Source organism: Xiphophorus couchianus, chromosome 7 (assembly GCF_001444195.1).
Source record: "Xiphophorus couchianus chromosome 7, X_couchianus-1.0, whole genome shotgun sequence".
Classification (NCBI taxonomy): Eukaryota; Metazoa; Chordata; class Actinopteri; order Cyprinodontiformes; family Poeciliidae; genus Xiphophorus; species Xiphophorus couchianus.
Genome location: NC_040234.1, coordinates 1,490,956 through 1,516,173, shown reverse-complemented (window position 1 = coordinate 1,516,173; position 25,218 = coordinate 1,490,956). Strand labels below are relative to the sequence as shown.

At 38.1% G+C, this 25,218-nt stretch overlaps 2 protein-coding genes and 2 long non-coding RNA genes across 4 annotated transcripts; all 4 read left to right on the top strand.

Annotated features, from left to right (window-relative positions):
• The first annotated feature begins 850 nt into the window (after nucleotides 1-850).
• Nucleotides 851-12,337, top strand: ndufa10 (NADH:ubiquinone oxidoreductase subunit A10). Its single transcript, XM_028023583.1, has 10 exons — nucleotides 851-1,022; nucleotides 5,718-5,886; nucleotides 5,970-6,185; nucleotides 6,270-6,356; nucleotides 6,897-7,018; nucleotides 8,174-8,253; nucleotides 8,327-8,381; nucleotides 8,840-8,925; nucleotides 9,007-9,115; nucleotides 12,171-12,337. The coding sequence occupies exons 1-10, from the start codon at nucleotides 948-950 to the stop codon at nucleotides 12,237-12,239; spliced, it is 1,068 nt and encodes a 355-aa protein (XP_027879384.1). The 5' UTR covers nucleotides 851-947; the 3' UTR covers nucleotides 12,240-12,337.
• Nucleotides 2,456-3,127, top strand: LOC114148356 (uncharacterized). Its single transcript, XR_003596259.1, has 2 exons — nucleotides 2,456-2,855; nucleotides 3,067-3,127. It is a non-coding gene; the product is annotated as an uncharacterized LOC114148356 (long non-coding RNA).
• Nucleotides 12,338-18,840: 6,503 nt separating the features above from the next.
• LOC114147570 (uncharacterized) lies at nucleotides 18,841-21,166 on the top strand. The gene is made up of 4 exons (XR_003596075.1): nucleotides 18,841-19,167; nucleotides 20,365-20,440; nucleotides 20,569-20,684; nucleotides 21,075-21,166. It is a non-coding gene; the product is annotated as an uncharacterized LOC114147570 (long non-coding RNA).
• A 573-nt stretch (nucleotides 21,167-21,739) lies between these two features.
• LOC114147569 (uncharacterized) lies at nucleotides 21,740-23,442 on the top strand. The gene is made up of 5 exons (XM_028022052.1): nucleotides 21,740-21,864; nucleotides 21,985-22,178; nucleotides 22,458-22,521; nucleotides 22,620-22,747; nucleotides 23,091-23,442. Exons 1-5 carry the CDS (start codon nucleotides 21,819-21,821, stop codon nucleotides 23,394-23,396), a joined length of 738 nt encoding a protein of 245 aa, XP_027877853.1. The 5' UTR covers nucleotides 21,740-21,818; the 3' UTR covers nucleotides 23,397-23,442.
• Nucleotides 23,443-25,218: the final 1,776 nt, after the last annotated feature.

The window sequence follows — 25,218 nt, the reverse complement described above, 5'->3', positions numbered from 1 at the left end:
CCCAACTCTAAATCCTACTAACAAATTTGATATTGTAATATTTTATTCAAAAGTACAACAGGTCAGATCCTAACAGTATTTCCTTTTGATCCAACCAAACATGAAATTGGTCAGATTTGTTTCTCCTCATGTCATAATAGCAATCGTTGTATACGTTCATTATTTCAGAAAGATGTTGTGTCAGCTCCATATGTGCTATCTTATTGGAACACCTTTATTGATAACCTTAACTGGAAAAGGATTTGGACTTTACCAACAAAAGTCCTAATAGGTGCTAATAAAGTAAAGAGGGATTATTCACAAATTTTGCCCATCCAAAATCCTTCTACAACGTTCTAACAATAATAAAAATATAATTTGCTCTTTCTGTGAAGGAAACCCAGAAGATGTATTTAATTTATTTTGGTCTTGTCCCTTCTCTGTTCCATTCAGGCAGTATTTGTACTTTGATTTCCACTTTTATGGAACTGGATGTCTCCCTTTGCTATGAACATGCCTTGTCATTGACTAGTTATTGGAGGACAATAACTAAAAAACAGACAAACAAAAAAAACAAAAACAATTCTATATTATTAATATTATTAAATACTAAGCCAAGTGGCATATTCACAAATGCCGTTACACTAATCAAAAACCACTTGTTTCAATTTTTGAAAACAAGGTCAAACAGTATATCAAAACTATTAGAAATTCCACCAATTCTATAGTCATTAAAACTTGTACCCCTCTTCAATGTATTTATGTAATGTTATCTTGAAGCATTGTCTTGATGTTTGTCACCCCCTGGCGGTTACCATTATATCACACGGTATTTTATCGTACTGTTCTGTATTCTGTGTCTCAATAAAGATTAAAAAAATCGAGTGCAGGCTCTCTTTAGTATATGACGTGTATTTGAGTCGCCCGGTAGCAGTAGCTTTCGGGTCACTGTTTGGAGGACAGCTAAGATGGCTCTGACGGTGGTCCGGTTCCTCTTCCCAGCGAGAACAACTGCTGTCAGAGCGGGGAGCGTTGTTCAGAAGGTGAGCAGCAGAACTGAGTTGTTCTGGGTCCGTAGAGGTCTTGTGCGCTATTCGGTTCCCCTGCGAAAATCTGTTCCCCCTGTGTCGGGAGCGCGCATTACAGCCGGAGAGGCGGATCTGACCATTTTCACGGCGCTTCTGATCGATTTCTCGGTAAAAACAACTCAGTTAATCATGTCAAGCTTGTAACATTTAGTTTAATCGGCAGCTATTGTTTACAAAATTGTAAAAATAATTAAATAAACGAGGTCTTTTTACGCTGTTTTGTGTTATTTTAAACGCCAAGAGAATCGGTCTTTTTCTAACTTTTGTCACTTACGCCTGACAGAAATAAAAGTCAGTCAACACTTAGTGTGTATTTATAATTTTTCATTGCTGATATAAGACGATTGCTGAAAGCATGGCATAATTATTAAGACTTCCTGAAAAGACGAAAGCGTGGACTTTCTGGTAAATCCCGTTCTAATGTAAAATATGACAGATTACTGTAGTAAGGGCATTTCTAGTATACTGCAGGCTATCACACATAACAATTTTTGAGAATTTGGCAACAGTTGCCCTTTATTCCCAAACGTTATGGGGGGAGGAGAGTAGAGAATGAATATTTCAGCTGCCTGAAATAACCTGTTCCCCTCCATAACATGGGAACAAATTAATTCACCAACAAGGCCTTAACTCTGTTTATTCCTCTTATCATCAACAATAAATCCTGTGAATTTGGTAACATTTGCTCTTTATTTGACAAAGTTATGAGGGGGGAACCATATATTTCAGCTGCCTGAAATAATCTGTTCCCCTCCATAACATGGGAACAAATTAATTCACCAACAAGGCCTTAACTCTGTTTATTCCTCTTATCATCAACAATAAATCCTGTGAATTTGGTAACATTTGCTCTTTATTTGACAAAGTTATGAGGGGGGAACCATATATTTCAGCTGCCTGAAATAATCTGTTCCCCTCCATAACATGGGAACAAATTAATTCACCAACAAGGCCTTAACTCTGTTTATTCCTCTTATCATCAACAATAAATCCTGTGAATTTGGTAACATTTGCTCTTTATTTGACAAAGTTATGAGGGGGGAACCATATATTTCAGCTGCCTGAAATAATCTGTTCCCCTCCATAACATGGGAACAAATTAATTCACCAACAAGGCCTTAACTCTGTTTATTCCTCTTATCATCAACAATAAATCCTGTGAATTTGGTAACATTTGCTCTTTATTTGACAAAGTTATGAGGGGGGAACCATATATTTCAGCTGCCTGAAATAATCTGTTCCCCTCCATAACATGGGAACAAATTAATTCACCAACAAGGCCTTAACTCTGTTTATTCCTCTTATCATCAACAATAAATCCTGTGAATTTGGTAACATTTGCTCTTTATTTGACAAAGTTATGAGGGGGGAACCATATATTTCTAATCCTTAACAGTGGTGAGGATAACATTAATATTCTTATTTTGAGTGTTTATGACAATTGTTATCATGATTACTATTATTTGTATGTTTGGCTAAAACATCTGTACTTAGCAAAACTTAATACATTAACATGGACTCTGAAAACATTTATTTAAGGAAATTGTTTGTCTACAAATTAATAAGTACAATCATTTCATCTTCTATATTTTTTTCATAAATGACTGTGTTGGTGCTTAGCACATCCTGTGTAATAGTTTTATACACACACAAACACACATATATACGGTCACGATTGTACATGTATAATCGTGTGTGTGTGTTTTTATACTTTTGTTGTTAACAGAGGACCTAAAAGACTTGTGTCACTTCTGTGGAGAGATGGAAAGTGACACGGATGTGAACTGGGTAGGAAAGTTTTTAGAATTATTCAAAGACTTAGTGTTAGTAAACTAAATGAAGAGGACAAGTTTTATCTAATCTTATCTTGCGTAAACAAGCTATGATATGATCCTCCAACAGTTGGAATATAAAGGAATCTAAAATGATTGATTATATATTGTAATTGTAAAGACATATTTTTCTAAAAAAAACCTGATATTTTTGGTTTCTTTCCTAGATCCAGTGTGACGTGTGTCTGAGGTGGTTCCATCATGCATGTGTGGGAAGCCCACCAACTGAAAAAACATATCACTGCTTTGCGTGTTTGCCTTAGTTGCCTTTGTTCCTGAGATTGCTGTGGTGTGCTTGTTTATGTATGTTGTTTAAAGGTTAATAAATTACATTTTGAAAACTGTTTGATATTTATACTTACAAGACTTTGATATAAGGCAGCTATGGAAAAAAGTTTAAATCCCAAGGCCCCTCATAACTTTGTCAAATAAAGAGCAAATGTTACCAAATTCACAGGATTTATTGTTGATGATAAGAGGAATAAACAGAGTTAAGGCCTTGTTGGTGAATTAATTTGTTCCCATGTTATGGAGGGGAACAGATTATTTCAGGCAGCTGAAATATATGGTTCCCCCCTCATAACTTTGTCAAATAAAGAGCAAATGTTACCAAATTCACAGGATTTATTGTTGATGATAAGAGGAATAAACAGAGTTAAGGCCTTGTTGGTGAATTAATTTGTTCCCATGTTATGGAGGGGAACAGATTATTTCAGGCAGCTGAAATATATGGTTCCCCCCTCATAACTTTGTCAAATAAAGAGCAAATGTTACCAAATTCACAGGATTTATTGTTGATGATAAGAGGAATAAACAGAGTTAAGGCCTTGTTGGTGAATTAATTTGTTCCCATGTTATGGAGGGGAACAGATTATTTCAGGCAGCTGAAATATTCATTCTCTACTCTCCTCCCCCCATAACGTTTGGGAATAAAGGGCAACTGTTGCCAAATTCTCAAAAATTGTTATGTGTGATAGCCTGCAGTATACTAGAAATGCCCTTACTACAGTAATCTGTCATATTTTACATTAGAACGGGATTTACCAGAAAGTCCACGCTTTCGTCTTTTCAGGAAGTCTTAATAATTATGCCATGCTTTCAGCAATCGTCTTATATCAGCAATGAAAAATTATAAATACACACTAAGTGTTGACTGACTTTTATTTCTGTCAGGCGTAAGTGACAAAAGTTAGAAAAAGACCGATTCTCTTGGCGTTTAAAATAACACAAAACAGCGTAAAAAGACCTCGTTTATTTAATTATTTTTACAATTTTGTAAACAATAGCTGCCGATTAAACTAAATGTTACAAGCTTGACATGATTAACTGAGTTGTTTTTACCGAGAAATCGATCAGAAGCGCCGTGAAAATGGTCAGATCCGCCTCTCCGGCTGTAATGCGCGCTCCCGACACAGGGGGAACAGATTTTCGCAGCAATTCTGTTTCACAAGGACAAGCTAACACTGTTAGCTTCTTACCAAGTAGTTTCACACGCCGTTGTCACCGTACAGAGGCTTGTTTACCTCTTTTAGCAGAAAGTAGCAAACAGAATGTTGGATACTGATGAGTTAAAGGCTCCAGGTTCGCTTGTTTTACATTAGGTCATGCTGGAGAAACACAGCTGCGTAAACCCTGCCTTCTTTTTTCACTTATTCTTTATTAGAAAAGCTATGTACAAAACAAGTCAGGGAAGTAAATCTGACAGTATAACTGTTATCAGAACAGAAATCTTGAAATGAGTAACTTTTCAAAGCAAAAATAAAAGTGGAAAAACTAACAAAAACATATGTGACATATTTTAAATAGCAAGGACTTAGCAATGTTTCAACAAGCTCGGGTCGTTTTCTTATATTTGAGACATATTTAAGTGACTTAGAATATTCAACAAAGCAGTTCTGAAAGGCACTAAACAGTAGAGTGATAGTTGGCAATTACATGTATATTTAAAAGTATTTACGCAAAATGATTACAAGATTGACATCAGAAGCTTCAGAGTTCAAACTGTCCATGAAACACAGAACATCCCCAGATTTGAAAGAACTGAAGATATTATTAGAGCTTTTAATCGGGATTTATCTAGGAATATCAAACCTGAAAACATTAACATGTTGGTAACTGTAGAATAGATGAACAATTGTTTCTATTTCAGAGAAACAAAATACACATGGATCAGAATTCAATTTATATCTTCCATGTAAAGTAGAAGTGTGGGAACTTCTTTACAAACCTTGTTATGACCATTATCTGAAACAATTGCCACACAATGACAACTATTTTGAAAGAGTGTTTCTCTTAAACCTTTCTAAAAGCCCACCATTGTTGTGATGAAGCAAATTTATGATGATTTTGTAACAACAGAAAATTGTTCATCATAAATTTATGATGTTACAAAGTCATGAATTTGCTTCATCACAATATTTAGCGGGTTTTTAGGAAGGCTTTGGAGAAAGATTCTTTTGAAATAGTTGTCATTGTGTGATAGAAAAGCACAAAACTTTTAAGAAAATGCAGTGTTATTGCACCTATTAGTTAAGTTATTTTGAAATCTCTAGAATCTGTCGAATGTGATATAAATGATTATTTATTGGTTAAGCAAGTGTCTCTTTGACACTTATGTGGGTTTTGCTGGAAACTGTCTGTCAGATCTGATGCTAAAGAAAGCATTTCTTTATGAATTTACACAAACTTGTAGTGAAGTCTGTGTTGGAAAATTAACTAAAGATGACTGAACTGTGAGTAAAAGCGAACAAACCTTTAACCAGTAGCCTGAATATGAGTTAAAATGTGTGGAAATGGAGTGTGATGGTGTGTTTTGCAGGCAGGTATCCATTCGAGCCCAGGGCGGAGCCTGGAGTATGGCTGGTGGGCATACATTCTGGGAGAGAGGACCACACCGCGGTTCAAGCAGTACAGCAAAATTATCACAATTGATGGCAACCTAGCCTCAGGGAAAGGAGCGCTGGCCCAGAAGCTGGCTGACAAACTGGGTAATAAACCCCACACACTAACTGGTGCGGGTTCTGACCTCTGGGAGGAGAAAGCTGATTGGTTCTGGTGAATGTATCCACAGGGATGCTGTACATGCCAGAGGCTGACACCTTCTACGTGGACAGGATGACTGGTGAGAAGGAGCCTCTCCCTCGTGACTTTAATGGCATGTGCAGCCTGGAGAAGTTCTACGCAGACCCTAAAGCTGCTGATGGCAACAGCTACAGGCTGCAGCTGTGGATGTACACCATGAGGCTGCTGCAGTACTCGGATGCCATCGAGCACCTGCTCGCCACAGGTACCACCCATACACTCACACTTCTCCTAGACAGAGGTGATGAAGAAAACCAATCACCTCAGTCCTGATGTGCTGTTCTTTAAGGCCAAGGAGTAATCCTGGAGCGCTCTCCATTCAGCGACATGGTCTTCCTGGATGCCATGTTTAACCAGGGCTACATCAGGAAGGAATGTAAGTATCTGGCAACAAAGAAGAGTAGACATTGGCTTTTCAACCAAGGTTTTATTTGAGCCCAGTAGGGCTGTTGTAAAAATTGCTTTAGTATTTGAGTAAACTGTCAGTTATTCTGACGATTAATTGAATAAAACATTTGATCAAGTAAAATATTGGTAAATACTGCCCTAACAGCAGTATTAATATTGGATATCAAAATTGGCCCACATTTTCATATTTGTGCTTCCCTGACATTTAGAGATGTACAAATTAGTTAGAAAATTAACATGTGACAATAGTAGCTCACTTTCTAAGTTAACCTGGACAAAAATTATAAATTATATTCAATTTAATAATAAAGCAATAGGCTTACAAAGACACTAATAAAAATGTGTATCCTCCAGTTTATGTATTCATCTTTAGTCAATTTAATAGATGAAATCTGATTTTGCTCAGCCATTTATAGCTTTTGTTTCCATGTACATGACAGGATTTGGCACCTTTGTCACACAAAAACCTCATCTGCCAACTATATATTCATCAGTGTGTAACCTGCAGGTGTGAATCACTACAATGAGATCAAAACCATCAGCATCTGTGAGTTCCTCCCTCCTCACCTTGTGTTGTACATCGACCAACCAGCAGAGGAGGTGCAGAAGAAGCTCAAGCAGAGCGGGAAGGTACTAATCTAGAGATTCTACTAGCGCTGCTAGCTTAAAGTCAGTGGAGCGCTACTCCACTGACTTTAACATTTCCAATTCTAACCTCAAGTTTATTTACTGGTATGTTTTCCTTTATTATGGGATTGAGGATTAACCTAGTGGGATAATGGAATGTGTATGAACACATATTAAGATTATGAAGACATTTAATTAAAAGCAAACAATCATAAAACTAGTATGTCTGAATAACAAAAGGTTAACTGTTCCATAAAGACAATGGAAGCATCTGTTCAGGTTCAGCTGCTGGATAGGAGCAGTCGGCATGGATGGTAAACAGGTCAGTTTGTGCTTGGAGGGGCTGAGTCCATATGGAGTCTGCTGAGGGACCAGTCAAAGCCCAGCAACAACACCTCCAGATGGGTTCTATAACAGACTGGTTAGGACAGGAGACAGTTTACTGGTACTAGTCTAGAGATTCTGTGTCCTCTGTTGTTTGTACTGACAGTGCTCCTGTACAGTGATGTCAGTGAGCTGAGATAAACCTAGGTGTGTTGGATGTGCATGGATGTCACACTGATCATTCACAACACGTTACACAGGGCAGCTTAAGGGCACATAATAAACCCGTTCAGTTAAATGAACTAATGTTACTAATTACTGATGCTCTCTGGAACCAATAGTTCAAACAGGAAACGTAACCATCACGGTAAACATCAGCAGATAGTTTCTAGCTTTCTTGTTTTCTCACTGTCATTTCTTCCACAGATGATAATAATAATGATGATGATGTCTCTGGATAATCTTAGAAACCCAAATGTCTCAGAATATCATATAAAGCAGGGAGTATTTAGGATGCTTTGCCAGGGATGAGGATTTCAGTTTCATTAAACTTGAGAATCAGAACATTCATACATCCCATAATAACCATCCTCTACATCCCCAAAAATCTGATCTTCAGCCCAACTTCTTAAGTGAGACAGTTGGGTAGGAGCCACCATCTTCTCTCCTCTCTGTTCCTGCAGATGAAGACCAGGTACTGCTAGTTGAAGCTGTTACTAGCCTAGTTATCTGTTACTAACTGGGCTGTCTGGTTATTACTCGCAGTCTCATCCGTGAGACGGTAACCAGCTTGGTGACAGCTGTCTGATGGTACTCTGTAATGTTTTCCTTCAGCCCCACCTGCAGAACGTTTCCCTGCAGTATCTGAAGAGCATAGAGGATTCCTACAAGAAGACTTTCCTCCCTAGCATCCGGTATGTGACCAGAGAGCGTTGGACATGTCTCTGTCTCTGTTGATCATTAACCCTCACACCGTGTCATCCTCAGAGAAACCTCTGAACTGCTGGTCTATGATACGACCCAAACTCAGGACGTTGAGAGGGTAAGACACCATCTCCAATTACCAGTAACCACTTTTTTTTTCTTTTTTTTTGCATCACAAGTCATATGATCACCAGCCAGATGTTATTACTGGGAAAAATCATGAGAAAGAGAACAGGAAGTGTTCTTCAATTTGTAGTCGTTTTAGGGTTTTTTTGGACAATGTGCAGCTGACTCCACCAGAGCTCTCACAGCAACACACACTTCATAAAACCTGTGTGTCATTCCAACAGGTTGAATCCATAACTCTTCTGTAAAATCAGCTCATGTGATTGTTTACATCCGTCACTGTCATGATTTTTAATGACTTATCGTGTGAAGAACCCTATTCACTCGTTATTTAAATTTGATTTCTTAATTAATGGAAACATTGCAATTGCAAAATTGTGTTTCTTAGACATTAGCAGAATATGAATATCATGATCTGATGAAGACATGTTCACCTCCATGCTGTCCCAGGTGGTGGAGGACATAGAGTACCTGAAGTTTGATAAGGGGCCGTGGCTGGAGCAGGACGACATTAGCTACCACTACATGAGAAAACTGTGAGTTACTCCACCTCTTTTCTCTGAGCATGCTCCCAAACCAGCTCCTCAGTCTGCAAGTTCCTCTCTTCTGTGTTTCAGAGTGCAGGACAAACAGAGGATCGGCTCGCTCACCCACATACCTGTGTTCCTGCCGGAGATCACCATCGGTGCCCACGACTACGACCAGAAGTACTACGCTTACAGAGCGGTGAGTTGGCACATGCTTGGGCTGGAACCGGTTCTGATACAGCTGCAGCTCAATCACAGTCGCACCATGGTCATTGAAGCCAGTCCCTTCATTATTTTCCAAAAGCATAATATTGAGGATGGATATTTTTAAAAAATTTTTTCTATGTTTTAAAGGACAAAATCCAAATGATGTGTAATAACAGTCATTGGTTATTATCTCATTTGAGATGTCATACATTGATTTTTACCATTTCATCTATCAGTATTTATTAGGTTTTTCACTCACTGACTGAAGCATAAGAAGATTGTTTGACTACATGTTTGGACTTTAGACTTCTTTAAATTCAGGTTTAAACTGACTGCTTAAAATGCCAAACAAACCTCAAAAACTGTTCTTTTGAGTTTTATTTTTTGCAAAAGCAGTAAATATACCAATGTTCACAATTTGTGCTTTTATAAGTCAGCATCTAGTGTTCTTATGTGACTTAGTTGTAGTTTATGAATTGGATTCGGTCTAAATATACCTCAATTGCCAAGAAAAAGCAGAAAATTGGACCCACACCAGAAATTAGGTGCTAAGAATCCAGCAATATGTTGTTTTAAGGATAAGTATTGTTCAAGTAGTTCATTTTGCACTTTAATGTCCAGAATATTACAAAAATCCCTAGAAAAAAAACATGAAGTTTGAATGTGGAATGTCTGGAGAGTAGTTTGAGCCCTGATCTCCATCCAGATTGTCAGCAGAAAGAAGCATGGAATGCTCGAGCATATCCAGGTAGATGGCTTCAGAAAACCCAGTGGAGCAGAATGTTGTATTTCACCCATTTTTCCTTCTGTACAACACCCTCGACTGTTGACCAGTTCCAGAATCTGACCAAAACCTCTCAGTGTCCTCACCGTGAGAAATAATGAGATTTGGTTAAGTATAAAACAGACTTTAATGCTGAAAATTATCATATGTTACAAGTCATACAAATGGAACAGATACAGAGTGACATTCACTTTCCATCGCTGGGCTCCACTCAGCTCACTTTAGGTGTGACACCAAGATTGTAGCACGAGTTCTGCATTTATCTTCTCATTCTGCACCCTTACCAAGGGTATTGCTGAATCAGTTTTTGTTATGTGTAACCCAGAAGACTGTCTGCAGTCTTAAATGTTATGATCATGTAAGCAGAAGCAGCAGTGTGCATGTAAGCAGATGACAGAATCATTTATCAATAACCAGAACCAGCAGATGACATGGAACCCTAAACCATCACTGACTGTGGAAGCTTCACACTATAACTTGAAGCAACATGGATTCTGTGCCTCTTCACTTTTCGTCCAGAACTTGAGACCTTGATTTCCAATGAAATGCAGTATTTACTGTCCTGTGAGACCAGGACTTTGAACCAGTGAACTACAGTCCAGTTGTTTAGTGCTTAGCCCAGGTGAGACGCCTCAGATGTGGCCTCTGATTCAAGAGTGGCTTGACATGGAGAATGGGATGCTGTCAGCTCACACCCTTTAGATGTGGGGGTGTGTGGGCGTGGGTGTGTGTGTGGTAGCTCTTGCAGCTTTGAGTTCAGTTTCTTACCTTGTGAATCTTCCACAAACATGGCTTTGCTTCACAATCCAATCAGGTTTGAGGATGCATCTGTCCCCAGACATCTTTTTACACCCACTATTTTCTTCTAAGCGTTCTCTGCACCTGGGTGAAGCTGCTTTAAGCATCACAGTGGAACTTCACCACAAACACTTTATCTGTTTAATTCCAGCAGTAAAACAAACATGGAGATGCTTTGAGATGTGAATGAGGAGCAGTGCTGACAGCTCTGATAAACTGATGTGTTCATAGCCCCTCCACCAGGTTGAAGGATGAATTAAGACATTAGGCTCTGATTTGTTGTGTTTGCCAGCTGAGGTGTTTTAGTTCAACAGAGCTCTTTGATTCAGTTGGCTTTTTTATCTGATGCAGAGCTTTGTAAAATTCTGAAAATCCATAATGAGGAACCTTTTCTTTCTAATGTCTGCTTTGTTCCTTTTTTATTGACTCTTCTTATTTTTCTTTTCTTCCCTGGGCCACCAAGTCAGCCTGATGAAAGTCATTTTCCTGTGCCGAAATATCGAACCCCTCGTAGTTACAAATGTCACATGTGGAATATTCCAGCCGGCTGTTTGTATCATCGGTCTTGTGGGGAAACATTCAGGTCTGACCTTTCCTGTTTATTGACTGGAGCCGTTTTTGTCTCCCCCTGCTGCACGAGTCGGGCCAAGTAATGCAACAGCAGGCCGTGACCTGACATTTCACTTCGAGTCAGAATCTCAGAGGAGGGAATGAGGACGACGACACAGCAGCAGAATGGCTCCCTCAGCACATTTCAGCCAGCAGAGCACAGCCAGTGGCCCACATATTCCCAACTGTTAGAACTTCCTGTGAAACCCTGAGCGTCTGTCTCTGGATTCCAACTGGAATTTGGCAAAAAGTGTTTTACTGATCTCCTTGTTCTGTTGGCTGAAATAAACAGAAGCTAGAGTAATGATGTAGAGAAACTCAATTTTCTTGAAGTTCACCTCTGGGGTGTTTCTGTGAAACAACTTAAAGTTGGATTTATGTAAGATGTAAACTCAGTGCAGTTATACTTGCATAAACAATTTATTGTCAAATCAGGATGTCCTCATTTATGTTTATGTGGTTTCTGATTTGGTTAAAAATCAGCTCTTTCCCTGAAGATGCCTTGGTAATATTGAGGTAAGACGACTTGACATTTAAAGTTTAAGGTGTGAAAACTTTGTGCTTTGATTTGTGTAGGAAAAAGATACTGTGTCTACTAATAGGTAAAGAGTACGGTATATGAAACCAGCTGAAACTGGTCCGAACCGGTACTCTTTTTTTCTGGCTCTCGTCCTCTCTGAGTTTTCAGGATACTGCTTCAGCTTCTTGAATAAAAATGCAGTAACAAAATACATCTTATGTCAAAATGATTGATTCTGGGTTGTTAGTTGAAATTGTGTCTCATGTTTGAATAGGAAAATGTCCATAACAGTGAGACGTGGCTGTAAATGAATGCTGCTCTGTCTTGTTGTTGCAGCTGCCTGGGAAGAATTATGCTCGTGGCTACAATGCAGATGTTGGAGACAAGTACATCTGGCTCAAGTGAATTTTCTTTTCTTTCATCTTTGATTTTGACTGATCTGATCTGAACTCAGTAATGTTGTACAGTCTGAGGAAAAACTATGTATTAAAGAAATATTAAAACTAAAGTGTGTTCAATAATTTTTTTCTTTTACTATAAACTCCCAGTGTGAAGCAGGTCTGTCAGCATTCAGCTTCAATAATACACACACACTCACATTTAGATTAATGTATGCCCTCACCTTGGCACAAAAAACTACACAATGTCATTCCATCACTGACCAAACCCTACAGTTTATTTCCTTCCATGTGAGGTTAGCCACTGCCCCATCAGGAGATGAGCAGAAGGTCTCAGATCCCTGTTGTTGATCTGTTTACACACTTTTTTGTCATAGTTTTTGTGACAGTATTTTCATCTCTTTTACTCATTTTGAGAAGATCACAATAGTGCCACCAAGTGGTGACAACAGTAGGCGTCTGTTGATTTGAATGATTGGGGCCTGCCATGCAAAGCAATGGCAGGAACCTATTACTATTCTCCCAATTCTTTATTTTTCATCCGTAACCGTTAATGCGGCTCATACCGCTGCGTGCACACCTACAAATGAGGTATCAAAATGTGCAGAAAATTCACGCCATTGGAGCTATTACTTTTGGTGGGATTCGGGGTTAACATGGCGACATAATTCGCAAAAAACTACGAAAAAAACCCCATTATAAGTCAATGGGAAAAATCCTTCAAATACCCTATTTTTGAGGATTTTCTGTGTCGTCACGAATTCACGTAGAAATGCCATTCAAATTTCATTTTGTAGATACGTCTGTGATCTCTTCGAAAGTGAAGACGGCTTGTCGATACCAATTACGGTTTGTCCACAATTTGTCTCTAAGCGACCCAAAGTTTCTCATTTTTCCTAAAATTCGAGTGCGTCTCTCACTGATTAGAGTGAGAAATCAAGAGAACTTTTTCACCCCAAAATAATTTTGAAATCGCCATCACGCCCACAAATATCGCACGATTGGTATCAAAATCGGTCCTGACATTGATACGCATGTCTGCTCCGGTAAAATGTTTTCGAAATTTATCTAGACCGTACGGTTTTCTGTCACGGTGCTTCAGAGCAAAGTCATGCGACAGGATTTTCTGAGGCTCTCAGGCTCTCTCACTAACAGTTCACACCTTGGTGAGAAACTTATTTACCATAGCAACGGAACTCAAGAGCCTATTGGCTGCTGATTAGGACTACAAATAATTTCAGCATTATATAACTGATTTAACCTAATGACTATTACACATGGGATTAGTTTGGCCCTTTGAAATGAAGCTTAACAAAAATTTCAAAATAAAAGCCTTTAATATTTTTAAATCAACTACTTGTGTTTTGAGCATTATATAACTGATTTACCCAATGACTATTAGACATGGGTTTATTGGGGCAATAAAAATTAAGCTTAATGAAAATTTCAAAATAAAAGCCTTGAATATTTTTACATCATGTAATTGCTCTTTTTGGCTTTATTTGACTTTTTCATCCAAAGCACTGTTACACATGGTATTAGTTTGGCCCTTTGAAATGAAGCATACTGAAAATTTCAAATTAAAAGCCTTGACAATTTTACATCAGGTATTTGCTCTTTTGCATTATGTGATTTTTTTATCCAAAGCACTGATAAACATGGGATTAGTTTGGCGCTTTGAAATGAAGCTTAACAAACATTTCAAAATAAAAGCCTTTAATATTTTTACATCAACTACTTGTGTTTTCAGCATTATATAACTATTTTAACCCAATGACTATTACGCATGGGATTAGTTTGGCCCTTTCAAATGAAGTTTAACAAAACTTCCAAAATAAAAGCCTTGAGAAAATTTTAAATCTTACTGAATGGTGCACGTCCACCTTACTTAACGTTCTTGTGATTCTCCACATGCTATTGATTACGTTGCAGCGTTCTTTAGCATCGATGCTAATTTGTAGCGTGACAACGCCGGGCCCAAACTGACGGGCACGCCTTGGCAGGCCCCGGCTAAATTTCTTCCGAAATTTTCTAGTTTGTTTTATTCTGTAGTTCTGTAGGCTTCAGAAAGCATGAGAACTTTCCTGAAATTGTACCGAATATGAATATAAATTTATGTTAGTGTAGATGAAGTCAGGCTAATTAGTGGACAGGTGTGATTAAAGTAATTCTTTATGTGACAAAGACTGCATGATGCTCCCATCATTACATGACCTGAAAATGTCCTCACATGCAGGAAACTGCTGCTGACAAACATTTATATTAGCATTAATGAGAAATGAATGTGTGCTTCATAACTCAGTGTTACTCTCAGAGAAATTATGTATATGTGCACATATACTGTACATACACATATATACAGTACAAGCAGCATTCAGCTATGCACCACAAGTCTGGAACAAGCTTCAAGAAAACTGCAAAACAGCTGAAAAACTGAGTTCCATTAAATCAAGGCTAAACCCACATGTTTAGAGTTGCTTTGGAGCCATAATAAATGACCAACATGTTTGATGTTTAATGATGGCACTAGACAAAATGTAAAATGTTTACTCGTTTTCTCAATTGACTGTGGTGTTTTCTAAGACTGTATATTTGTGTGAGTTTTAAGATGTATTGCAATTTGAACTGCATTGTCGCTGAAATGTGCTACACAAATCTTGATTGAGTACAAATAATCAAAAAGTGGGAACATCTTTAAACAACTTTTATGGCATTGCAGAGACATTTGGTAATGACAAGATATCGTATCTCTGACCTGAACACAGCATGAGGCATAAAATCATTTGGAGATTTTAGCATAAGGCTGATCAGGTGTTTAAGGTGAGCAAGATAAGAACCCTGTCAGTTTGGGTTAATCTGCAAAGGGAAGATGTCAGAAAACATTAAGGCCCTGCCTCGGAACACAAATGCATCTGTCACATTAAGGTGAGAACATTTTCAGGTAATTTCAGAGAAATTAAAGGGGACATAGCTTTCTGGTGGCAACAATTAGCACCACAGAGTTTTAGAAGTGTTTGTGATTTGTAATTTTTAGAGACGGAAGCAGGAGAAGCATTACAATTTGGAACTGAAGAGTCTGATGCTCTGAAACAGTAGAAATCACAGACACTTTGTGACTTGAAATTCCAGAAAAAGTTCATTCAAACCAATCATTCAGACAGACCGATCCGACATATTAATGTAGTAAAGGTTAGTTTAAAGAAAAGTACATAACATATTTTTTTTATTGTCTAACAATAACATTTCCTGTGTTAGACTAACTGGAATTACCACCATTATTTTTAGTTCCTAAATGCAAGGAATGATGAGGAACACAATAGTCATTTTCTTCACATTGAGAGGTTTAGTTTTTGTTCTTGGGTTTATTTACACATTTCAGACCAAAACACATTCATATCTGGGACACATAACCCAGTTACTCCTTCCGGAACACTGATGCCTGGACATTCCCGTGATGTTCATACTTGTACATAACTGTGTGAATAGATGCATATTCCACCTTCAGTCATCTGGTGAACTCAAGGTCCACTAGATGTATGTTCTGCATCCTTACAATCATCTGGACTGCCCTGAAATGAGTGTAGTGCTGACGAACATAAAGAAAGTTATTTAGAAAGAAATTCTGGTGTTCAGCAAATACAAACATTATTGGCAATGCTAACTGATCTAAAACATAAAAAGTTTGAACAGCTTTAATGTCAGGCAGAAAAAACAACAAAAAACATGTTTTTTCTATACAGTTTATGCACGACATTTTAGTTTCAACTGGATCTGCTGCTAAAATAATTTTTTTTCCCCAAATGGTCCAGTCATGTTTTTCTGTTTTTATTCCAGTGAGTTAGAGGTTGCTTTCAGTCTAACACTGTGGTATGTCTCACACCCTCCCCTTCCTCAACTCTCTCCATCTCATGGTGTCCCATCTGTCTGCTTCCTCTGGTGTCAGTTTTATTCATGAATGTTCTTTTGGTATGAGTAGTTTTTGTTTTTAAGAACACACACACACACACAAACACCCCTACAACAATCCACTGGAAATGCACAAGGGCTGCATCAAAAATGAGCAAATGTTGCAGGAACAATTGAAAAGATTACAAGACATTACACATGGTGGGAACACTATAGAAAAGGAATCAATGGTTGGAGACTTTAGCACTTCAGAAAATGAAATTGTTTTCTTTCATGTAAATATAAGTATAAAGTGTTTTTACTAAGGTGGAAGATGGGGTTAAATTAGCACAAATATGCATGGTATGGATCTGTCTGTTACTGCAAGTGTTCATCAGAATGATAACCTGAAGGAAGAAACTGTTTTTGCAAGTAGTGCTCCATAGCACCGACCTCAATGTAAAAGTCTAAGCACGGTGTGTCCAGGATGTGTGGGATCTGCAGAGGGGTTTTGACCTCTCTACATAGTTCAGGTGGTTTGTTCGTTGTTTAGTGACAGTTGGTGGGCAGCCAGAGAGACAGAAATGTGATCTGTACATGTCACAAACACAACGTAGAACGGAGAACATGGAAGCCATGTTGAAACTTTTGATCGGTCTGTGACTTTTTGTTGGACTTTGTCGCTGTTGTGTTTTTTCAAACGGTCGGTCAGATTATTGAAAGAGAATTGCTTTTGTGACACAATCAGTGTCTCCACACACTAGCTCAGTGGTGTCCAATGTTCTGCAGAAGCCTGTAAATGAGCCATCATTTGATCCAGGTGTGGTGTTGAACCAGGGACAGAACTAAACCACGCAGGATGCAGGCCCTGGAGGCTTTGGAAACACCTGTCCTAGCCAATCTGTGGCCAAATGCGGCAGAGTTAAAGCAACACTGCACTGACTCTGATCCTTTACAGAGTTGGTATTAGTTTAACTCTGCATTATTTCAACAAGAGATTGAGTAGCTTTTAACTATTTCAAGTGTTAAAAGGTCTGCTCTATTTCAAGGTCTGCTCTGCATCCCCAGAACCAGAACCAAACGAGGAGAAGCAGCTTTCAGCATCCATGCACCACAAATTTGGAACAAACTTCCAGAAAACTGTAAAACAGCTGAAACACTGACTTCTTTTAAATCTCAACTAAAAACCCACCTGTTTAGAATTGTATTTGAAATGTAATCAATTACAAATTTATGGATGGAACTTGACTTAATGCTTTGTTTTGATGATTGATTCTATATTGCATTGTGTTTCTGTGTTTGTAATGATGTAAAGCACTTTGAAATGTCTTGCTGCTGAAATGTGCTATACAAATAAAATTTGATTGATTGATTGATTGATTAAAATTGAAAGAAGGAGCTGGCATCAACTGACAAACACAAAGACCGAAAACTAACAGAATCTGTTTGCTGGATGCATTCCTGTGGCTGCTGCTGGAATAAGACAAGGAACAGAAAAATCATATTGAACATCATGAGTAGATCTGTGGATTTAGGGATTAAATCCACAGATCCATCCATAAGTGTTTGACATATTGTGGAGCTATGTGAGTATGTGTGATTTTCAGACATCCTTATTATTAGTTACCATTTCAAGAACCCACAGCCCCCTGCTATACTGCTGATCCTGATAGGTTTGAACAGCACTGGGAGCCAGAAGTGGAATTATAACAATTACTTTTACTTGAGCTGCACAAACAGATTCTGAGGGCAGCTGTCCTACAGATGTTCTGTTAGTGTGAGACAGTCTTCCAGAGCAGATCGCTACTTCTAAACCTCTCCATGCTCAAGTGTATGGCTTTGCCAGCCTTTCAAAGGCCAGCTATGATCTATCCTGATGACGGAGGCCCATAGGAACAAAGCTAAGGACATTTTGCATGGATTAAACTCCAGATTTCCTCTTGCTTGAGGGAGTGGAAAAGCTCCAATCATTCCATCCTTTTATCCTGATGATGGGAAGGAGAAAAGAGCGTGCGTTTGGTGCATCTCTTTGCTTTCTGCTTACACTGATATTTTCCCCTAAAACCTGTTGGCCGCTGCTCCCCCTCTGAACTCCAGTTCACATTTTTAAATATTATCTCAGCATAAATGAAGTGTCAGCATGTGGTAATAGGGATCAGCTAGTTTTGATTACAGGCTTTAGGGATTCAAAGGGCATTCACGGACTTTTAAAATTGAAAACTGGTGATTAACGTCAATGCACTGACATGTGAGTGAGCAGCACTTAATTATGACAGTAAGCCTCCAGCCCGCTTTGGACCCTCCTCTGCTGTAGAACACGTGCTCTGCCTGTACTCTGAATCAAAGCACTGTCCATTTTGATTTAATTCAGTTAATTTAATTCACTCCCCTTCAGTCTGGCTTATTTAATTTTTACATAGAAACTAAATTTAAGGGAAAGGAAGGGGGCTATCACATAAAACACACACACATCAAGTTCAAATCTAAATGCATGACTAACTCAGTGTCAGCTCATTGGTATTCAGTCTGTTGTGGTCAGGTTTACATTCAGCCCAATTACATCCACAGAGTACAGTTGAAAACAGTTAGATCCATTAAATCAGTGGTTCTCAAATGGGGGTACGCGTACCCCTGGGGGTACGTGGAGGTACTGCAGGGGGTACGTGAAGCTTTTCAAAATATCTTTAAAAAATCAGTAGGCTCCTCATAATAAGTCTTCACAGTAAAAAATGCTGGGTTATTTTCATAACCCAACTTCTGGGTAAGAGATGCTGGGTCATATGTTGGGTTACTTTGACCCAATATTGGTTCAAAAGTAGTGACCCAGCGGTTGGGTTGACTTTTTTTTTTTGTTTTAATGAACTCCACTTAACTGATTCTGTTAGGTTTCAGGTTCAGTTGACTCAACACTTTACCCAATTGGTTGGGTCAAATACAGTTTGACCCAACCAATTGGGTAAAAATCCATTGCCCTCTTCACAAACCTCCATTTTCAACTGGACTGTGACCTGATCAGACAACACTGGATTTCTCAATTCAAATAAAACATGGTAAGTTACAATATCATGGCATAATATTTTTAAAGTTTATAGGGTTATTGTATTCTTCAAATACTACAGACTTTTTAAATTAAATTTATGTAACTTTAATTTAATTATTTGATTTAACCTATCATCTTCGTTGATAGTGTAATGTTTTTGAAATAATTCATTTAATTCAAAGATAATTTATCCAATTTGGTTTAAAAAAAGGTGAGGGTGTGGGAGGGAGAGATAGCGCTTTGCCCCCCCCCCCTGGTTTTCGCGGGCCTCGTTCACTAGCGCGCGCAAAAGGTGGTAGCTTAGCTAGAATGCTAATAACGGATCTATAGCGACAAGTAGGGACTGGAGGCTTTGCAGTAGCGGTGTCCGAAGCGATACAGGCTATACAGGTATTCTTAGTAATATATCAGTAATATAACTGTTAAATGCCATTTTCATTAAGCCTTTTATTTCTTACTGAACACACTATGCTATGCTATTATACGGTTAACCTGGGTGAAACCGATTGAGGCAGTGGAGAAGAAAAAAAAAAGTATGCACCAGCAATGGCAGAGGAGGGGAAGCTAAAGTTGGATGCTTTCTGTCGAATAAAAGTAACTTTTACAGATTTCTAGTGAAGATTTAACTATATAACAATAAAATATCTGCTCGATTTATTGAAATATCTCTTAATTTAAAAGTGCTCCGACATGTTTGGAGTCGTCCCCACCGGTGTTCTGTCAGATCAGCAACTCTGCGATGGCATATGCTTAACACAAACTGACGGCTATACTGTATCTGTCATTACCATATGATTTTATGTAAGCAGCAACATCATCATGACGCAGAAATTAGATAATGCGCACGTATGTTATTCTGGACATTATTAGCCACCAAGGTGGAATTAAAAACATACAGTTATTAGTGAAAACAGCTGGATTAACGTTTGGGTTTACACAGATCTGCTTCATGTTGTCAGGTATCAGGTTGCGCTGGTGAAAACAAGACTGAACAGTGTGATCTCTCCTGGTGTCCCAAAAAGTGATGTTTTACATTTGTTCAGGGTTATTAGCTGCTAAACATATAGTCAATGTCCTATTATTTTTTCTTATTTGCTGTGAAATATTTGGTGATTGTCCTAAATAAAATATTTTTGCACACATTGTACAGGTTATTTTCCACATAGGAAAAAAATGACTCAAATTGTATCACTTTTTTCCCTGAAAGATCTGAAAGATGGATGAGTTTGTAAAACAGAAGCTGACTGAATGGAAACTTTCTGACCTAATCCCTGCTTTTGAAGGTAGGTTAAGTATATACACGTGTGTGTGTGTGTGCGTGCGTGCGTGTGTGTGTGTGTACTTAAAAGCATGCACTGGCAGGAATTCTTTGGATTGAAAATATTAATATGTAATTTCTAATATATTTCAGCTGAAAACATTGATGAAGAAAGCTTCTTTCTTTTGGATGCTAACTGCCTGACATCCCTGATTCCTCACCTTGGTCCTCGTCTGAAATTTCAACGTCATTTTGCAAAATTTCTTGAGGTATGCTTTGAGTCATAGGACAAGACAAAATGGGATATGTGTGTTTTAAATGTGGGATGTCTTTAGGACATAACATAAGGAATTTTTTTTCTCACCTAAGAGTAATTCATAACACATATTCAACTTCAAGATATGTCTGGACATCTAGCCCTAAAACAACTGAAGATGCTGATCCTACACCACATGCTGAATTAGAGAGTGGAGTTTCTTCTGTTGGAAGAGCAGCATTTGTAAGTTAAGCTGCACAATCAACCTTTCCTACATAACATATTGACATCCATTCTTACTAATTAAAATGAAAAATGACACATCTCATCTTTTCTTAAATTTCTAAGAATATTAAACTGCAGCTAAATAACAGCTATTTTATTTTTCACTATTTATCTGTAGAACATCCGTGAGATCCTCAGTGCCTCCCCTGAAGGTAGACCTGTGGTTATCAGTCTTGATGGAAATCAGCATACATCCACACCTGATGGATCAATATGGAGAAAAGTGAGTATTTCTTGTAAAAACTGGATCAATTAGGTTGTTTTTGTGACATTTTGCTCTTGGTGAGAACATTAACGGCATTGTGCAGTGCTCACCTAAGTAAAATTTCTCCAGTAAGAAGTCTTAAAGTATATGTTGGGCTAATAAAAACTGGATTTTTTGGAAATTGTTTGTGTTTTAAGGTTTCTGCTCTATGTTTTCATCTTACAATAACTAATTAAAATAAAATATTTTACTTGCCTGTCTTACTGAGTGTAATTTTTTTTGTTTCCAGCCCATCTTCAGACACTAAAGCAATTTTGGCATCTTCGATTGTGGACCAGTTTCCATGTTTAAGAGACAGCCATGGCACAGGATATGTAAGTTTTCACACTTCAGAGAACTAGCACACAAGTACTTCAACAACTTGCACAATGGTTAGCATTAAATATCATTGTAACTATGGTGTTTGAGCTTTGAGTTGTAGGTTTAATAAAAAATTTGGACATTAAAACAGAAAGGCTAACATTTAACTTTTATATTTCTTTTGTTAAAAATGTTCAGGACGCCTGGTTTACCCGCGGAAGACAACACAGGCCAGCAACTGGCTTTCTGGAGGAGCGTTTCCGTAATGTAAGGAAAAGGCATCAACCAAGGAAGAAGATGCTTTCAGCCCCAGAAGCTCCACCAAAAAGATCAAGTTTGCCTGGTACTAGCACATAGACTTTTTCCAAGCCCTATTGTTTTGAGCAGCAATCTAAGCTCTTATTGCTGTGAATTACCTCACATTTTTATTCTTTTAATTCCTGTAATATTTTTTTCCCCACAGAACCAACCATCAGTGCTGAGCGTGCCATCCAGATGACAGAATGGCTAAAAAATAACTTCTGGCCCGCAGACCAGGTTGTCCAATACATGCGGGAAACTGCAGTATATCGCACAGGATGGATCCGCTCAAGTGGGACAATCCCAATGCAGCAGATTTTTGCAGAGTTCCCACGTTTGTTGGACACACCAGGGATGGTGAGGTTATACCTCATATTGAGATCAGTTAAATGTTAAACAATAAACTGCAATACCATGTGAAAATGTACAATTACAATCAAACTCAAAATGTCAAACTACCCAGAACATACATTTGTAGCACCCATGAAAGGTTGAATGTAATAGTTCATTTCACTTTTACATTTGATTTGTATTTTTGTCTTTTCTGATTGTTAGATTTTGCAGGACTTTGCCGTTTTATATCCACAGTCTTGTGGAAAACTGACAGAGAACTGGAACACCTTGTTCTCATCAAAGGTCATTCGCATGGGGAAGAAGGAGGAGAGCGGTCTTCTGCCTGAGATTGAGTTGCTTCCACAAGGTATTGAAGCTCAAAAGGAACATTTTCTGAACTAATTTTTTTCTCCTGTGGCTCTTTTTTGATTGTGTAGCATTTTAATCTGAGTTTTTCGTTGACAGACAAACAAGGTGACGTGGCACTGCATCTGCTGCCAAAACTCCTCCCTGCTGTTCCCTACAGAGTTGGGCGAAAGGTGGTCAGACCCAGCAACCTAGAAGTCCAGCAAGCCTTCATTGATGTCCAGCCAGTAAGTTCATGTCAGAATGAGTTTTTTGCTGTTTAAATGTAGTTGAAACCAGAAGTTTAAAACAAATATGCTTTTTTTCCCTCACTGTTCTCCCTGTCATTAATCTGGAATTTACCAAGTCCTAATTGACGTGAAATAAGAATTTTAACGTCATATAACATGAGACAGCGTTGACCAAAAATATGTCTTTTTATATAGTATATGTAAACTTCAAACGCAAGGGTCTTTTGATAATGTATCAAACAAAAATCATATAAGAATTAGTCAAAAATTATTAGTGGGGAATGTTCCTCCTTACCTTTAAATGACTAATGGCTTCCTTTCTGCTTTTTCCACACACCAGATTGGGACAAATATGGTGGAATATCTTGGAAGTACAGCAACAGAGCATTCACGTGTTCTCATGCTTGGGGACAGGTATTGTTGTTCCCAAGCATTTGTTGTCATAAATGGAACTGCTTTGGAATATCCATCTCTTTTGGGGGCCGTTGACGGCTGTTTCAAATCATTCTTCGTTTTTGATGTGAGTTATCCGAAGTCGTGTATCCAGATTTGGGATTTTCTCCAAACTGTGATATATGAAATCCCAGGAAACGAGTCACCCCCGATAAAATTAATGAGGGCACAGTTGGAGGCCATGGAAGAATAAATGCAATTCTTCAATAACCCTTAAATAAGTTTTAAATGTTCTGATTGAAAAACCTTCTTTGTTACTATGTTACTATTGTTTTTTACATTTCCTTCAAACTGATGAAAATATTTTGTTGTGTACACCAATAAAGTAAAAAAGGGTGCAGATTTAATCAATTGTTTATATGTAACTTTTACATGTCTGTATTAAAAATTTCATGTATGTTGGAATGTATAACATTTGCAAATAAAAGTTATTTTGAGCTAATCTGAATGTTTTTAGTTAAATTTTTATAGTGAATTTTAAAGTAGAAAAGGAAAAAAAAATTAAAAATAAAAATATGGTGGTAAAATGACCCTTTTAATGGGTAATAAATTTCAACCCAATATTGAGTCATTTTAACTTTGGGCAGTGGTCAATTTAACCCAAGCTTTAGGTTGCAGCTATGACCCAATGTGCTGGGTCAAACCCTCAACCCAACCCAGTTGAGTTAAAACAACCCAGCGTTGGGTCGGTCCATATATGACCCAGCGCTGGGTTACGTATTGGGTTATTTTCAACCCAGCAGTTTTTACTGTGTTGGAGCAGCTGCTACCCTTTGCATCCACATATTTATGTGAGGCCTCCTTCTCAGCAATGATGCTGATCAAAACAAAGCAAAGAAACAGACTGTGCCTGGAGAAGAGCTTGATCACTGCAGTTGCCTCCCTGCCACCAAGAATGACAAAGATCCTCAGTGAGGTGCAAGCCCATATTTCTCACTAAAATGTACTAAGTAATTTTTTCCTGTTCATAAATCACTGCCTGTTACATACTGTTCAAATCAAATCAAATGTTCAATGCAAAGTGATTAAAGTGCAATCTTCTTTTTTTTTATCCTAAAAGAGGTAACGTTTATTTTTTCCTGTGAGCAAATCTTTATTTATTAAGTTAATTTATTTTGTAAACAAAATATAATTTATTTATAATTAAGTTATAGATTTATTTCTGTGAACACATTTTAGTTATTTATGTATATATTTAATTTTGTACCATGACAGAGACCAATATAAATTAGCAGCGTTTTGCATATTTCAGTTTTGACTGGTTTTATACCTTCCTGGTGGTCACCGTCTTCTGTTTTTCTTTTTTGTTTAACCATGCAATGTTTGCAATATGGATGTATTTGTCAGGTTCACTGATATAAGTTGTTTGGCTTTAATAAACCAGACAGTGATTTTACAGCACTGTACCTCTTTTTTATTCCAAAAATGTTTTGCCTGTGTCAGGGGGTACTTGACTAAAAATATATTTTTAAGGGGGTACATCACTGAAAAAAGTTTGAGAACCACTGGATTAAATTACTAAATGCCAATAGATAAGCAGCCTCTCCTTAAGGGGGATGAGCAGCTTGCATCTGGTTAATGTACCTTTCAGGACACATGGGCAAACAGAACCAAAGAATTAGTTATCCTAGTAGAGAAGTGGTAGAGAAAGAAATGACGAGTGTTTTGACCCCCGTGGTCAGCAGACTGCCGGCTGTGGCTGAGAGCAGCTTGTTTACTTGCTGCCCTGTGGCTGAACATCAGGCCACTCAGACAAAAGCAGAGGGAATAACTGACAGCACAGCAGCCCGGAGCAGTCACACTGAACTAATGGAGGGTGGAGAACATGAACTCTGGAGAGGAGTGTTTGCCTCGCTGTGCTGTCCGCTATAATGCACCGCTGAGGTCTTATCAGTTGTGAGAGCAGGCAGTGGAAAATTACTTATAGAATGAAGCTGTAACTCCAGAGCTGGAACTGCACTGGAAGCACTAAGTCAACATTATTGGTTAGGAAGACAAAGGCAACAGTGAACTAA

What these genes read in the sequence shown, in the direction of transcription:
- LOC114147569 (XM_028022052.1), top strand. Translation starts at nt 21,819, where the DNA reads ATGCTTTCAGCCCCAGAAGCTCCACCAAAAAGATCAAGTTTGCCTG. An exon ending in AAAAAGATCAAGTTTGCCTG is followed by an intron (nt 21,865 to 21,984) that starts GTACTAGCACAT and finishes TTTTCCCCACAG; the next exon opens with AACCAACCATCAGTGCTGAG. An exon ending in CCTTCATTGATGTCCAGCCA is followed by an intron (nt 22,748 to 23,090) that starts GTAAGTTCATGT and finishes TCCACACACCAG; the next exon opens with ATTGGGACAAATATGGTGGA.
- ndufa10 (XM_028023583.1), top strand. Translation starts at nt 948, where the DNA reads ATGGCTCTGACGGTGGTCCGGTTCCTCTTCCCAGCGAGAACAACTGCT. An exon ending in GAAGCTGGCTGACAAACTGG is followed by an intron (nt 5,887 to 5,969) that starts GTAATAAACCCC and finishes ATGTATCCACAG; the next exon opens with GGATGCTGTACATGCCAGAG. An exon ending in AAACTCAGGACGTTGAGAGG is followed by an intron (nt 8,382 to 8,839) that starts GTAAGACACCAT and finishes ATGCTGTCCCAG; the next exon opens with GTGGTGGAGGACATAGAGTA.